Source organism: Lutjanus erythropterus, chromosome 6, assembly GCF_056507025.1.
Source record: "Lutjanus erythropterus isolate fLutEry1 chromosome 6, fLutEry1.hap2, whole genome shotgun sequence".
In the NCBI taxonomy this organism is placed as follows: Eukaryota; Metazoa; Chordata; class Actinopteri; order Lutjaniformes; family Lutjanidae; genus Lutjanus; species Lutjanus erythropterus.
Window position 1 is genome coordinate 26,034,707 of NC_139322.1, and position 13,629 is coordinate 26,048,335.

A 13,629-nucleotide genomic window follows, 5' to 3' on the forward strand; every position below is an offset into this window, starting at 1 on the left:
CTCTCCTCTTCTCTGTGTCTGTCTGTTTTCCTTTCCTCTTTATTTTCCTCCTCCTCTTCCTTCTCTCTTTATCAGCTCCAGCCCTGTTGAACATAAGCTCGTATGTGAGTGACACCTTTGCCAAAATCAGCTGGACCGCCAGGGAAGAGCAGCAGGACTCGCAGCTTTATGTGGCTTATATGAATAACCGTAAGCTACTTTTCCCGTCCCCGCCTCGCTAAACATTTACATGAATTTCAGGTGATATTATGTTTAGGTGGGAAGGTTTATATAAACATCTAAAAATATAGTATACTCAGAGAAATAAAGGTGCAAACTAGAACCATAAAGGGTTCTTCGACTTGTCTCCTCAGGAGAACCATTTTCCAGTTTCCTGGAAGAACCTTTTAGATGGTTCTACCTAGAACACAACACAAAGAGCTATACCTAGAACCATCTGTGAAAGGTTTCCCACAAACTCTCTACATGAGGTTCTACAGAGAATCTTTCTATTGTGTCACCCAGGGGTGAAACAATAGGTTCTATCAGTAACCAGGGGCTCTATCATTAACCTTTCCACCTTCTGCATGGGGGGTTCTACTGATCACTTTTTTTTTTCACCTGGGGTGTTCTACTGAGAACCTTTGTTATTCCGAAGGTTTTATCAAAAAGTCATCCAGGGGGTTCTACTGAGAACCCTTTTACATCCTGAAGGTTACATCTACAAACCAAGGGGGTTCTACTGACAACCCTACTATATATTTTTTTTTTCTAGAACCCATTCAGGGGTATTACAGAGAACCATATAATATTCCAAAGGTTTTATTTATAACCCACCCACCCAATTAATCTACAAACCTGGGGGTTCTGAACCTGGGAAGCCTTTTATATTCTGAAGGTTTAATAGACCTACTGAGTAGGTTCTACTGAGAAATCTTTATTATTCAGAAGGTTTTATCTAGAGCCCATCTATGCGACCTACCGAGAACCCTTTTAAATTGTGTTACAAAAAACGCTTGAGAAACTTTGACAGACTTGAACACTATGGTTGTTTGTAGAACCTCAACCCTTATTTCTAAGAGTGTATAAGCCTAAGCATAGCTACTTCCATCATTTCCATGATTTCTTCAAAATGTGTTAAGATGTATTTAAAGTTATATATAGTACAACAATTGCATTTAATAACTTAAGAACCGTTTGTTACGTGGCAACAGCTCACCCTATCTTCTTTTTCCATAGCATGAATGCTAATACAGACTTGCTGCTTGTGCACTTCTTGTGCTTGGCTGTGTAGGTGATGGTAACTGGCGGATTTCAGAAGCTGTAAACACTTCTCAAAGTTTCCACGTAATTGATGGGCTCAAACCTGGGGCCGTGTACACCGTACGCCTCATGGCCAAGGGGCTGCTTGATAACGCTAGCATTTTCGAAGACGTTATCCAGACTCGAGTCAAAGGTGAGAGGAGAGATTGGTGTCACAGTCGATACAGTTTAGTGATTTGACTTTCTAACCTGCCATAATAATACAAACATATCATTGACAAATTGATATTGACTATGGTGGATGTGTGAATTTATTTGTTTTCTTGCATCTCTGTGTGTTTTGTTTTTTTTCCTATCTAATATTCTGTCTGAAGAGATATTGTTATAGCTGAAGGGAATGTGAGTCAAATACGACGTGAGAACATCCTCTCAAACTAGAATCCATCATGTTTTTTTCTGTTTTCAGTCAAATATAAAGTTGTATGAGGAGCGCTTGAGGGGACTGTCATACTCAAATACTCCAGTGTGTGAAGCTGATCCTTGAGCTTTTTGTCTCTTTGCCGTTTTTGTTCTCAGCTGCGGTAGGTCAGCGGAGCGACTTTTCCACCCAGGGCTGGTTCATTGGGACCATGTGTGCTGTGGCGCTTCTCACCCTGGTTGCGCTCATGGCCTGCTTTGTGCGGAGAAACAAAGGTGGAAAGTATGCAGGTACGCCACCGCCGACCCAGCGACAAGACATGTTCTCCATGGAAAAAGGTCAGTTAGTCTTTGAGCAGGGTTGAGTCCCTTTGTTGCCTCGCTTCAGGAAGTGAACCAAAATTCAGCTCATGAAAATGTGCAGCACATGTAGACGACACTAGTCTAACTTGGTGTATATAAGCAGTTAATTACAGTGGAAACTACTACATGGATCAAAAAGCTGGGGACAGCATAATTACAGTACCCATGCTGTTAAATAATTTGCTTATAAAAATCAAGTAGTCAGATAACAGTGTTCATTTTGAGTCTTTGTTTACATGACAATATACAGGAAAAAAAACTTAAAAATGTTTTTTGTTTTACTTTAATCTCTGAGGCTGCTGCTGTATGTACACTGAAATCATGACCTGTAAAAAACATGTCAGGTATCATTTTATTTGAAGGGGTGTACATGAACCTGTCATTGTACTGTCATTACCATGCAATGACACTTGTCATGACCATTAAGTCTTAATGCTTGTTTATGATTGTTGTCATTAAATATTATCAATTATTTATTATTTGTAATACAAATGTCTTGACATTAATCAAGCCAATAATTCCTTTGTTATGACAACTTGACCAAGACAACATAGCCTGTCATCCAAATCATCTTGGTACTGCACTCTGTCATCAAACTGGCCTTATAACATTTATTGACATCTATATGCTTAGTCCAAATGGTACCAGGAAATTATTCATGATATCATTACAGAAGCATTTGGCAGTGTAATAAAACTTAATGATATCTTTATGACAAGTCCAAAATGTAAAACATAAACCTGTAAAGCTAAGCAGTTTCTTTAAGTTTGATAATGTCAAGTTCATTAAACAAAAGCATCACTGGCTTGATTCATGTCAAGTTGTTATAACAAGGAATGTCAGCTTTGAATCAAAAATGACATAACCGATGAATGACACTTAATGACAACAACCATAAACATTCATGAAGACTCCTCAAAGCGTACGACTGACTGCCAAAAACTAGCCAGCAACATGAAGCAACAAAACTACTAATTATTACTAATTAATTATATTTTGATTCATACAGTAATTTGCAAACTGTTTGAAACAGCTGTACTGTTTTTTCAAACAGTCCATAAAATTTAGTAAATAGCTGTCAGGTTAATTACTTTATATTTGTGTAAGAAATATACAATTCAGTTAGATTCTCATCCACATTAAAATGAAAAGAAAAAAATGAAAAGAAAAATCAGTTATAATATTGTGATGAATTTGACCTGGACAGATGTGTTTCCACTGTAACTCTAAATTTTCACCAGTTTTTCAGGATGGACTTTGCTTTGACTTTTGATAATTTTGGTTAACTTCCTGAAAGAGTAAAATGTGCCATGGGCCTCAACCCTGCCCCCCCGACTCTGTTTGGAAAAGCATTATGCATGCATGCTGGACACCTTTGCATGCTAACCCTGCCAAGCCAAATATCATTAACCCCAAATGAACTGTCCATGATTCACTTGCAGCCAGTGTAGATTTACTGCATGTGAAATAATTTGTGTGGCCCCGTTAGTTCTGCCTGGTACCTCTGATTACAAACCTTGTCGAGCCAGACGAGTGGGAACCAGCTGGCTTTGTTCCACACCTCTCCACCCCTCACCTGTGCATACCTCGCTGGCTCTTCCCCTGCACCTTTGTGCTGCCTCGTATCAGAGCCAAATTCACTCTCACAATGGTACCTACCTGCAAAGTGTCTCCTCACTCGGTTTCTTCCCTCTCAACCTGCTTTCCCGTCATCTCCGCACCACTCCACTGCTTTGCCTGCAGTAGCTTTTTGACATGAAGCACTGAATATTTCATCAGCTCCTTTGGATTCCCCCCTTGCCCATCCAGCTCTTTCCATGAAACCCCTCTTTTGTCTCTCTTGAAAGCAACTGGTATTTTTTAAAGCATATTTACACAAAGAGCCGATGTGTAGCACTTTGTGCGGATATATAGAAGAGAGGCTTTCAGTGTACACACTTGATGTAATGTTTACGCAGTTTCCCTCAAAAGCTTTTCAGTTACTTTTTAATTTCAAGTCTTACATACGCTCAAGTGATGTAAAAGTTCAGATCATTTATTCCTGTATATCTACTAAGCACCGATGTTGAGTTTTTTAAGCCTTTGCTCCAATTTCCGAGAATCGTCTGGCAGAAAATCACTGAGCTTGATTAAAACTAGCAAAAGACAAATGTTACTGTTTGAGTTATTTCCCTTTAGAAAATGTAAAGGCAGGATCCTTTATAGGTATTTGAATTTGAAGAATTACAAATGATTTTATGTCCCAAAAGTGCAAGTAATCTGTAATTGCATCTATGGATGAGAGTTCTGCTCTTTAAAAAGTGGTGCTGAAATATCTTTTCCCTCTGCAGTGAAAGAGAAAGAAGACCTCCACCCTGACATGGAGTCACAAGGAATGAATGATGACACCTTCTGTGAATACAGGTGAGCTGTACTCCTGCTCTGCAGTGGAGAGCTGCAGTGTCAGAGTGTGCCGGGGAAATGACATTTTCTCTCTCCTCCAAATGCATTGTGTTGCAGCAATATTAATCTAAATAAATTAAATATTTTCAGGCTGAGAAACTTGTTTATTATGTGTCACAGTAACGTTTTTCTCTCCCATCCCAAAAGCAAACCACGCATTCACATGCTTTACCAGGATGAGCCTAGAAACCATTGTTCTCATCATTTAATGGGCTAGGTAATCAAAGTGTGTAGTTAGGAGTAGTGGGTAACAAAAGCTTTGCTCCTCTTTTGCTGGGAATCTGACACATTTTCTGTCAGATTCCAAGTGTGTGATTCAGCTTGGTCCTGTGTGCATAAGTAGATTTTGTGTGTTACTGTGTGTATCTGCATACATGTGTGTGGGTGTATGTATAAATTGTGCATTACAGGTGGGAATCTCCTGGCTCCTCACTATTCAATTTCATTCCGATTCAGAGAGCTAGGATACAATTATAAAATAATTATCGATGCATCCTGATGCATAAAAATATTTAATTTGTTTATATGTTTTAGTTTTTTTCTCACTGTGTGACTGTTTTAAAAACATAGCACAAACCTAATTTTAGTTAAACACAACTTGCATGCAGTGTGGCTCTTGTCCAGGTCAGTTCCCTTTCAACTGTATAAGAGCCAAAGTGCTTCCATATGCGAGCTCTTAAACCAGGGTATGTCGGTTAGATTGTATTCATCTTGCAGTTGCATGCACTCAGCCATCCTCACCAAAACTCTCAGATTCAAAAGATGTCCGTTACATTTCTCCACCAAATTGGTTCAGCTGTAAGGAACATACAGCCTGGTCTTACAAATTTGTTACAGGCAATGATTATAAAAAAAAAATAGAAAAAAATACTGATGAAAAAAGGACAATAGAAAATAAAATGCATTTCATTCTCTACCTTAACCAATTAAACAGGTGACACTTTGACTGCAGTTACACCCGGAATCAAAATGAGATATGTAATGTGTCTGGATACAGATCCCATTTAAAACCAGGTGTAAATGGGATGTTTATGTCCTCCTTCGGACTGAAGGGAAGCATCCAACTGCCACATCCAAAAGCAGCATGAGTTTCCCATTTTCTCCAAAATTACAAATGCATTACTGTGCACTGGCTGTGTCTGTAACTTGATTTCAGCTGACTGACAGTATGTAGGCAAAAAAGCCAAAACAGTACTTAAACCTAAGAAAGTGATCGGCAGATTAATTGATAATAAAAATAAGTGTTAGTTGCAGCCCTGGTTTTGAATATAATACAACATCTTTATTTATTTTATTGTTCACATTTTGTTTCCTGGAGGGCTGGAAATCCTCGGCAGTGGCATGGGCTTTACTAATTGCGGGATGAATGGCAGGATGGAGCGAAAAGACTGGTGGACGTGTGACCCCACTTAGCAGCCAAGACATTTCTTCGACAACAGCTGTGAAGCTATTACTTATTTATTAATTATCTATTATTTAGATCAGCCGCCTACTCAACCTATTAAGGTTACGAGTTAGCTACCTCGAATGTAGAGCGATGTATTTGAAGAGATGAAACATGAAATATTGCTGTACTGCCTCTGCTTACCTGGTAACAGACTAAGATTTACCTTAAACCCTCATTCACATTGTGAATTATTAGTGTAGTATTAGTATTTGTTGGAATTCTTCAGTACAGGCCTCATTTTTAATTACAACACAGGAAGCTTTGCCTGAACAGATTCATTCTGGATGCACAGTAACTGCTGGTGGAAAATATCTTATATTCAATAAAAAGGCATAGACTAAGCATAGCAAAAGGAGTAAAAAAAAAAAAAAACTGAGCCTTTAAGCCCAAAGCAGACAGCTGTTGTACTTTATAATAGCAGTTGAATTTCCATTGTTTGCATTGTTTAGCTGCTACGGTGACAATTTAGGGAAATTGACTGAATCCTATTTTGCTTGACAGCACTGCAGCAACTGCGTGACAATGCCGTGTTTGTTTGTGCACACGCAACAGAAATCACCTAAAATAGCCTCTTCTGTCTGCTTTGATTCTGCTCGTCATCATATTATTCAGAACATGATTACTCACAATTGTGTGGTTGCTGCCAATTTTGTTCCTGAGTCTCTTGCCAAGACTGTAATTCTGTTAAACAGGACAGAATGCATTGTCTACTTTCCTGTTTGTAGATTATAGATTATATTATTGATTATCGAGCAGTTTAAAGATGTAATAACTAAGTTTTTACTGTCCCATAGTCGATCAGTGTTGTTGCACAGATGCAGAGGTGGCTTTCAAACATGCTTTTAAGGCATAGATCAGATTATTTGAAGTGGGGTTGTATGAGGTTTTTATCAATCAGTGTATTAGCTACTCTAGATGGTAGTCAGCATGTCCTCTGTCTGAAAAAGCAGAGGAGAACCAGCATGGAAGCTCAGCAATATACTGCAATGGACAGCGTCAGCAACAAAAGATATTTTAGCCACATAAAGAAGCTCCACCTGAACCAATATCAGTTTAAGTGTGCGCTATATTTAGAAGATTTTCACTGCTTCACTGTGCTGTCAGACTGCCCTGTCCAGTGTCCCTCAATTAGGCTCCATAGGTGAAACCAGTACGTAACCGGGCAGATTATAGGTGCTGCTGGTTTACCGCTGCCTCAATCTGTTCATTTGTTTGTGCTGTCATGTGGCTTTGGTGAATCTGAGCTATCCTTTTGAAACAACAAAGTCACACTCTAACAGAAACAGACTATCAGATGGAGGCAGCGGTAGAGCAGCATCTGCCGTGTTTTGCAAGTTAAAAACGATTGATTTTGCCAGTGGAGTTTGGTCTGTTTGGAGAGAGCGATATTTGGCTTACAGTAGTAAAGCTGTGAAAATTTTCCAAATATGGCATACACTTAAATAAATATTTATTTTTTACATCGCTGTTTATTAAGGGGCTAAAATGTGTTTTGTGGCTGACCCTGCCCACAGCAATTCATTGCCTACCTTCCCACAACACTCCCCTCTGTGGGAGCAGACCACCATCGACTGTAGGTAATGCACAAACTACAGATAAGTACCTCATGCAACCCAACTTTAAATAATCCAAACTACCTCTTCAACACTGATGCTACCAAGTAATACTTCATGGAAACTGTTTTTGATTATATTCTTATTTTCAGTTGTTCTGGTGTCCAAATTAATAATGTGAAGCAAGTTAAAGTTAAAACCTCAAAAACATGCAGGGAAGCTTGGTTTATTGTATTGAACATAAGTTTTATGCTGTTATATGTAATTTTCCATGTCGCCATATATACAGTACACGTTATCAGAAGCCATTAATATTGTTTACTGTTTTGAGTTTACTATGGAGCTCATCAGGCAGGAGAAACTGTGGTAAAATGAGGTTGTGCAGATGTTGGGCTGCCTCTGTCTGTTTAAAATGCCTCTCATGGTGGGTTTCATGAGGCTGTTCTGACTACTGTCCCCCCAGAGTGCCCTTAGCCTTACTATGATGTTGTTTTCCTGGCTTTAGAGTTGGATTCAGGGCTCTCTTGTGCCCTTTGAATCTCTGAAGGCAATAGACCACCCACTGGTATGCCACGTGTCTGGGGAGCTGACAAGTGGTAATTATGCTTCAGACGATTTCTCTTTGGAGACAGCCCTCTGCTGCCGTGCCCCTCTGTCCACTGCAGGAACAGCAGGTGTCATAGCTGGAGTAGGCTGTTAGCCAACAGTGTGATGCAATTTTTTTTCCTCAGCTAGTTTATTTGCTGTTCTGGGGTTGTTTTTTCCCCCACTCATCTTAGCTCTACTCATATTTTTATATGCAAGTGGGGAGAAAAAGGCAGCAGATGTTTTCTTCCAGACAGCTTTAAAGCCTCTGGAAATTCAAAACCACTATAGCCTTCTAACCATGTAATTTGTACGGTCTCATGTACATTATAAAGCATCAAAAAATATTATATTGATATATTAATATTAATTATGATTTATATTGAGACATTATTATATTGATATCTGAATATTTATTATGAATTACATATACTTATTTGTTATTAGAAATGTAATTTAAAAATTTATATGAAAAATAAAAAATATATGACAGCTTTGGGGGATCACAGAAAACTTGAACCTGGTAAAACAAACAGCTTAAGAATCATAATCGGCTTCTCTTTTTTTCTTTTTTTTTTTACCAAGTACATGCAGATTAATTTGAATGGTGTCATATTTAACTTCCCACATCTATTTTCAGCCTCACAGATTTGCTGCTTTTACCTGTTTTATATAATCTAAAATCAGTATTTGTTGGTTGGTCAAAACAAATAATGTCTATGGAGCTTAGAAACTTTGACACTGACTAACCATGTAATAGGGTCTCATGAACATATTAGAAAGCATCTAAAAAGTCCTTTGATACAATCTCTAATTTTACCTGTCAGAAATCAATATCAGTGCATCATATAAATGCAGACTAAATTTAGAACACAACTTTATGTAGTAACATAATTTTACCATCAGACAGCCTTTTCCAACAGGGCATTAGGCCTCCATGTGTGCTCTCTTCAAAGACACTTTTGATGAAAAAGAAGTTTACCTTGCAGAACACAGGAGTTGCTGGACTGCTGCTGCCCCAATTCGTAAGTTTGAATCCAAAGTAAAATGTTAAAACACAGACGTGACACAATAACACAAACTAACTAAACTAGATTGACACAGCAGTAACCAGCAAAATGTGCTGTTCCTGAACTAGATTTTCCTAACAGTTATGAATGTATTTATACTCAGATCTTTGTGGATGCTTAATGAGAAACTGAAATTTGATATCATGTATGCATTTTCTTACACATTTCCAGCAGCCTTAAACTGAAACAAATACAACTTTATGTGCAAAGGAGGGGAGGGGGAATCCTCCTTCCACCTGAAGTTTCTGTGTTGCCCCCAAACCAAGTCAGCATGGGTCAGTGCCAAGACAAATGTAATTACCTTCTGCCCGGTGACGTGCCTCCATCGCTCACCTGTTTGTGAGGCTGAAGGAAGGAAAGCCTTTTTTTTAGGGCAACAGCTGAGAGACTGAGCTTGGATCCTGACCAAGGTCTTGAATGAGAGCTGGGGCTCCAAAGCACTCAGCCCCATTTTATCACTGCATTCAAAGTCACTGTGGGCGGGCTGCTGCGGCGGCAAGCGGCTGTGGCATTCCACTGCTCTTAGATAACAGCCACTTATCTCAGGCGCTCTAGAGTCGTCAGAGAAAGAAGGTTTGATAAGAGTTGAAATGCGGACCTTATGTGGCTTGCATGGTAAACGGCCTCATGAAATGGGACAGATTAGACTGGTTATTAAAAATCCCCGTGAAGGAGACCCGATTTGTTATCTCGGCTTGAACCCAAGTCTCTGCGCTAAAACGCCGAGCTTGTGTCTGACACAGGTGTCAACTACAGTACGCCTCAAATGGCGCTATCATATAGCAGCCACCTGAGCATCGTCTCTGAACGCAGACACTCCGTGTTATGAATACTAAACAAAAGAAGAGCGAGGTGTTAGCAAACAGGGACGGTTTGGAGAATTAGAAAAGAGGACAGGGAGGAAAAATATCCTCAGTGTTTTGAGGTGACCCCGCGTCTTGTAGTGAGACACCTGTGAGTTGGCCACTTGCCCAGCCTTAAATTGGCATCTAATCTCCTCGGCCCGTGTGTGGGGCCCTTGGGAATACCAGGAATGACAGGCTGTTTGTCTGGGATTGCATATGCCCCACCTCTTCTCCCCCCTCTTCCTTCTCCTTTTCTCAACCCCCCCCCCCCGACACACATATACACACACACACACCTCCCACTCGTCTTTTTTCTCACTGCACTCTGGCAATTTCCATCGCTGGTTCTAAAGAGATTTGAAATTGCCTTTGGTCCTGAAGCCTTGGCAATTAGCAATTAGTGAAGTGATTGTAGCAAGTCCTCCCCGCCCCCCCTCCTCCTCCTTGTGCTCCCTTTCCTGCTGTGCAGCCGCTGCATCCACCCCTGCCTACCGCCTGTAGTGATGTATTGAAACCACAAGAACTTGCGCGAAAGCATGTGTGTGTGTGTGTGTGTCAGAGCATCCAAGCATTTAATAGTCTATATGTACTGTGCAGGCTCTGTAGGCTGGCGTTTCATTGTGCACGTGTGTAGCTCTCGGTTATATAGTATGTGACATTGGGCCTCATGCAGGAAGCAATACACAAACACTTCTTTTTTCTTCAAATCTAAAGTTTGTTCTTATTATATTAGTACCCAGTGGACAAGAGCACTCTTACCAAGATGAGAAAAAAAAAAAAAACATTTTGTTTTCACAAAACTAATTTGTCAAATGCAAGTTAAAAGTATTTAAATATTAATACTAACTACTTATAATAACATTATTTATTATTTATACATAATTATTTATTATTGTAATGATAATTTCAATATCTGTAGTTATACAAAAAAAATAAAAATAAAAATAACAAGAAGCTTTTAATGTATTTCCCTTTTATCAAAAAACATTTGAACTAACAAATTAAACTGGAATTATTTAGCTTTTAGTCTTTCCTTCAGCCTTTTTTCGTGGCATCTCTTCAATTCTCGGTCATGTGCACAACTGCCCGAGTTTGTGGGGCGTTGCCTATGCTAATAACAAACAATTGGCCACGCCCCTCCAGTTTATGGTCACATCATTCAGCACACCTGGGTGAGAGCAGATCTAGATGGTTAAAAGGTTCTGGTGTTGACTTCCATTATTTTTTCTCTTAACAGAAAATTGAGAGAAAATATAACAGACAGCTTAAGAGAATGTTACTGCATCAGGCCCATTGTGTGTGTGTGTGTGTGTGTGTGTGTGCGTGCTTGTGTGTCAGCGGCCTCTTAGGGCCACGTGTGTCTCTTCCGAACATCTGCCTGATGTACTCTACAATGTGTTTGTTTATGCGATGCACCACTGACCCCGGCCATCTTTCTCTCTTGTTGTTGATGGCAGTGACAGCGAGGAGAAGCCACTGAAGGGCAGCTGCTCCCTGAATGGCGGCGACGCGGTGGGGGACAGTGTCAGCAGAGACAGCCTGGTCGACTACGCCGACGATGGAGGAGAATTCAATGAGGACGGTTCATTTATCGGAGAATATTCTGGGCGCAGGCACGGAGGCTCTGTTAGCGAGCCCAGTGGACCCAGCCTAGTCACTGCATAAAGCCGGGCTCCAGTTGAAACGGTCTACTTCAAATCCTTTAAAGATACTTTTTAAATTCAGCTTCCCTGGCATTAGATATAGCTCCAAATGCCAAATATGGGGGAATAAAATTGACTCAAAATGTGCAGAAGTTTTTTTTACAGCAGGCAGAAGTTTTGCCCACGGACCGGAAAGAAGACAATACACCCACCACCATACACATAATCAGTGTGAAAACCATGTGAGTCTGTGTACATACTGTGAGAGAATGACCTGAATTTGAGTGTTTCATGATTTTATTAAAAATAATAAAGTGTTTTTTGTACAGCCACAGTCTGCAGTGGTATATATTGAGTCGTTTTTTTTATTTCACAAAAGGCGGAGGATGAAAAATTATTTTCCACAATGTGAAAAACACTGAAAATGGTACCATATATGTATTATTTACACAGCGGATGAGAATAACACATGCAGTATATATGCTCTGACATGTGTTCTCTCATTTATCTATGGAAGCCCAGTTACGCTAATGTGATGAGGAAAAAAAGCGATCCTGTAAGTCACTCTGATGACAAATAAAATAATTAGTAAGTATATAAAAGTATTTTTTTCCTTAAAATAGTATCTGAAAATAAAGAGAACGTTTCTTAATATAATGAGTTAGTATCTCAAAGTAATGAGTAATTTTCTCAAAATAATGTGATAGTATCTCAGTTAGTTTACTAAATCATTATTTTGAGAAATATTCTCAATTTCTTTTGATAACTAAGTCAGTTGAAATAAGTCGTTATTTAGAGAAAATTATCATTATTTTGAGAAAGTTTCTCATAATGACATACAGGATTTTTCTTTTTATCACTTTGGCAGAAGTGGCCATTGCTGTCATGAAATGGAATCAATATGTATTCATAAATGCTTCACTGTGTGTTTATGCATATATTTTGATTTTTGTTTGCAAATGTGTGAAAGTTGATTGTTGATTTATAATACTGGTGATGCCTTTTATATCGTGATATCAATCTATCTTTTGTTAAACTTTTTTTTTTTTTATTGCTCTTTATATCAAAGGGGAGACAACAACATAAAAAAAGCAACATCACGAACATGAAGAAAAATTTACTTATCAAATTATCTAACCATGCCCCTGGTTTGTTCGGGGAATTACAGTAGGGATGTACTGTACAAGCTGATAAGGAAGAAGGTTAAAGCGACAAGTGTATTGCTGTATTTATCTGGAGTGTAATCATGAATTATTTAGGAACTCCTCAAAACTCTAATTTGTGAGAGAAACTCAACTTTTTAAATCATGTGTCTTTATTCTGCTGGATACCACAGTGTGAATCACTCTGCATTCCTTTAAAATTATCAGGCAGCTGGGCTATTTATTTATTATGTTGAAACTGTTCATGTTTTTTCAATTAACTTGGTGATTCATCAGTTTCTATTTGCTGTGCCCTTTCTGTAATTTAAAAAGAACCCACTTATATGGTAAGCTTACTTTCAAGTTGAGATGTCCTTCCAGTGAACATGGAATATGAATGCATCATGAGTAAAATTCCTTCCTTGGTGCTAAGCAAGTGCCGAAATTATACAGTAAATTTTGCTCACAAATTAGGCACAAAGTGATACTGGAATGTTGCAAACATGGCTGAATTAAACTCGTTAGTCTCGGAGGTCAAACACATCGCAAATCCCAAAAATGTTTTTCCTGTTATCTCTGTAATACATGCAGTGAATCCTCACATGCATAATGCATTTTGCTAAAATATTCATCAAGAATATAACGCAAATAAAGTTGAGATTTGACCTGTTCAACAATCTCAAATAGATGTGTTAAAAGAGGATATTGCAGTGGTGCTGACTACAAAGTACTAAATGTTTCATTGGCTACAGGCATATTTTTCATTCACCATTTGGCTCTTTTAAGATACAAAGATCTAGTTAGACTGGAAAAATAAACTATTTGTTTTAACTTGAAGGCGTTAGTGTCCAGACTGCCTTAAAATTTTGAGTTCACCGAA

The 13,629-nt window shown here is 38.8% G+C and overlaps 1 protein-coding gene across 16 annotated transcripts in view; it reads left to right on the forward strand.

Moving 5' to 3' along the window:
- chl1a (cell adhesion molecule L1-like a) overlaps window positions 1-11,956 on the forward strand; it is a 74,837-nt gene extending 62,881 nt beyond the window's left edge. For 8 of the 16 annotated variants that reach the window (XM_084721393.1, XM_084721397.1, XM_084721400.1 and 5 more), the window contains 5 exons: window positions 76-189; window positions 1,274-1,435; window positions 1,819-1,998; window positions 4,353-4,425; window positions 11,422-11,956. In XM_084721393.1, coding sequence (XP_084577519.1) covers window positions 76-189; window positions 1,274-1,435; window positions 1,819-1,998; window positions 4,353-4,425; window positions 11,422-11,629 — 737 coding nt within the window. In that variant the 3' untranslated portion in view covers window positions 11,630-11,956. Of the gene's footprint in view, window positions 1-75; window positions 190-1,273; window positions 1,436-1,818; window positions 1,999-4,352; window positions 4,426-4,611; window positions 4,682-11,421 lie in introns of all 16 variants that reach the window. The other 8 variants (XM_084721398.1, XM_084721409.1, XM_084721407.1 and 5 more) reach the window with 6 other exon arrangements.
- Window positions 11,957-13,629: the final 1,673 nt, after the last annotated feature.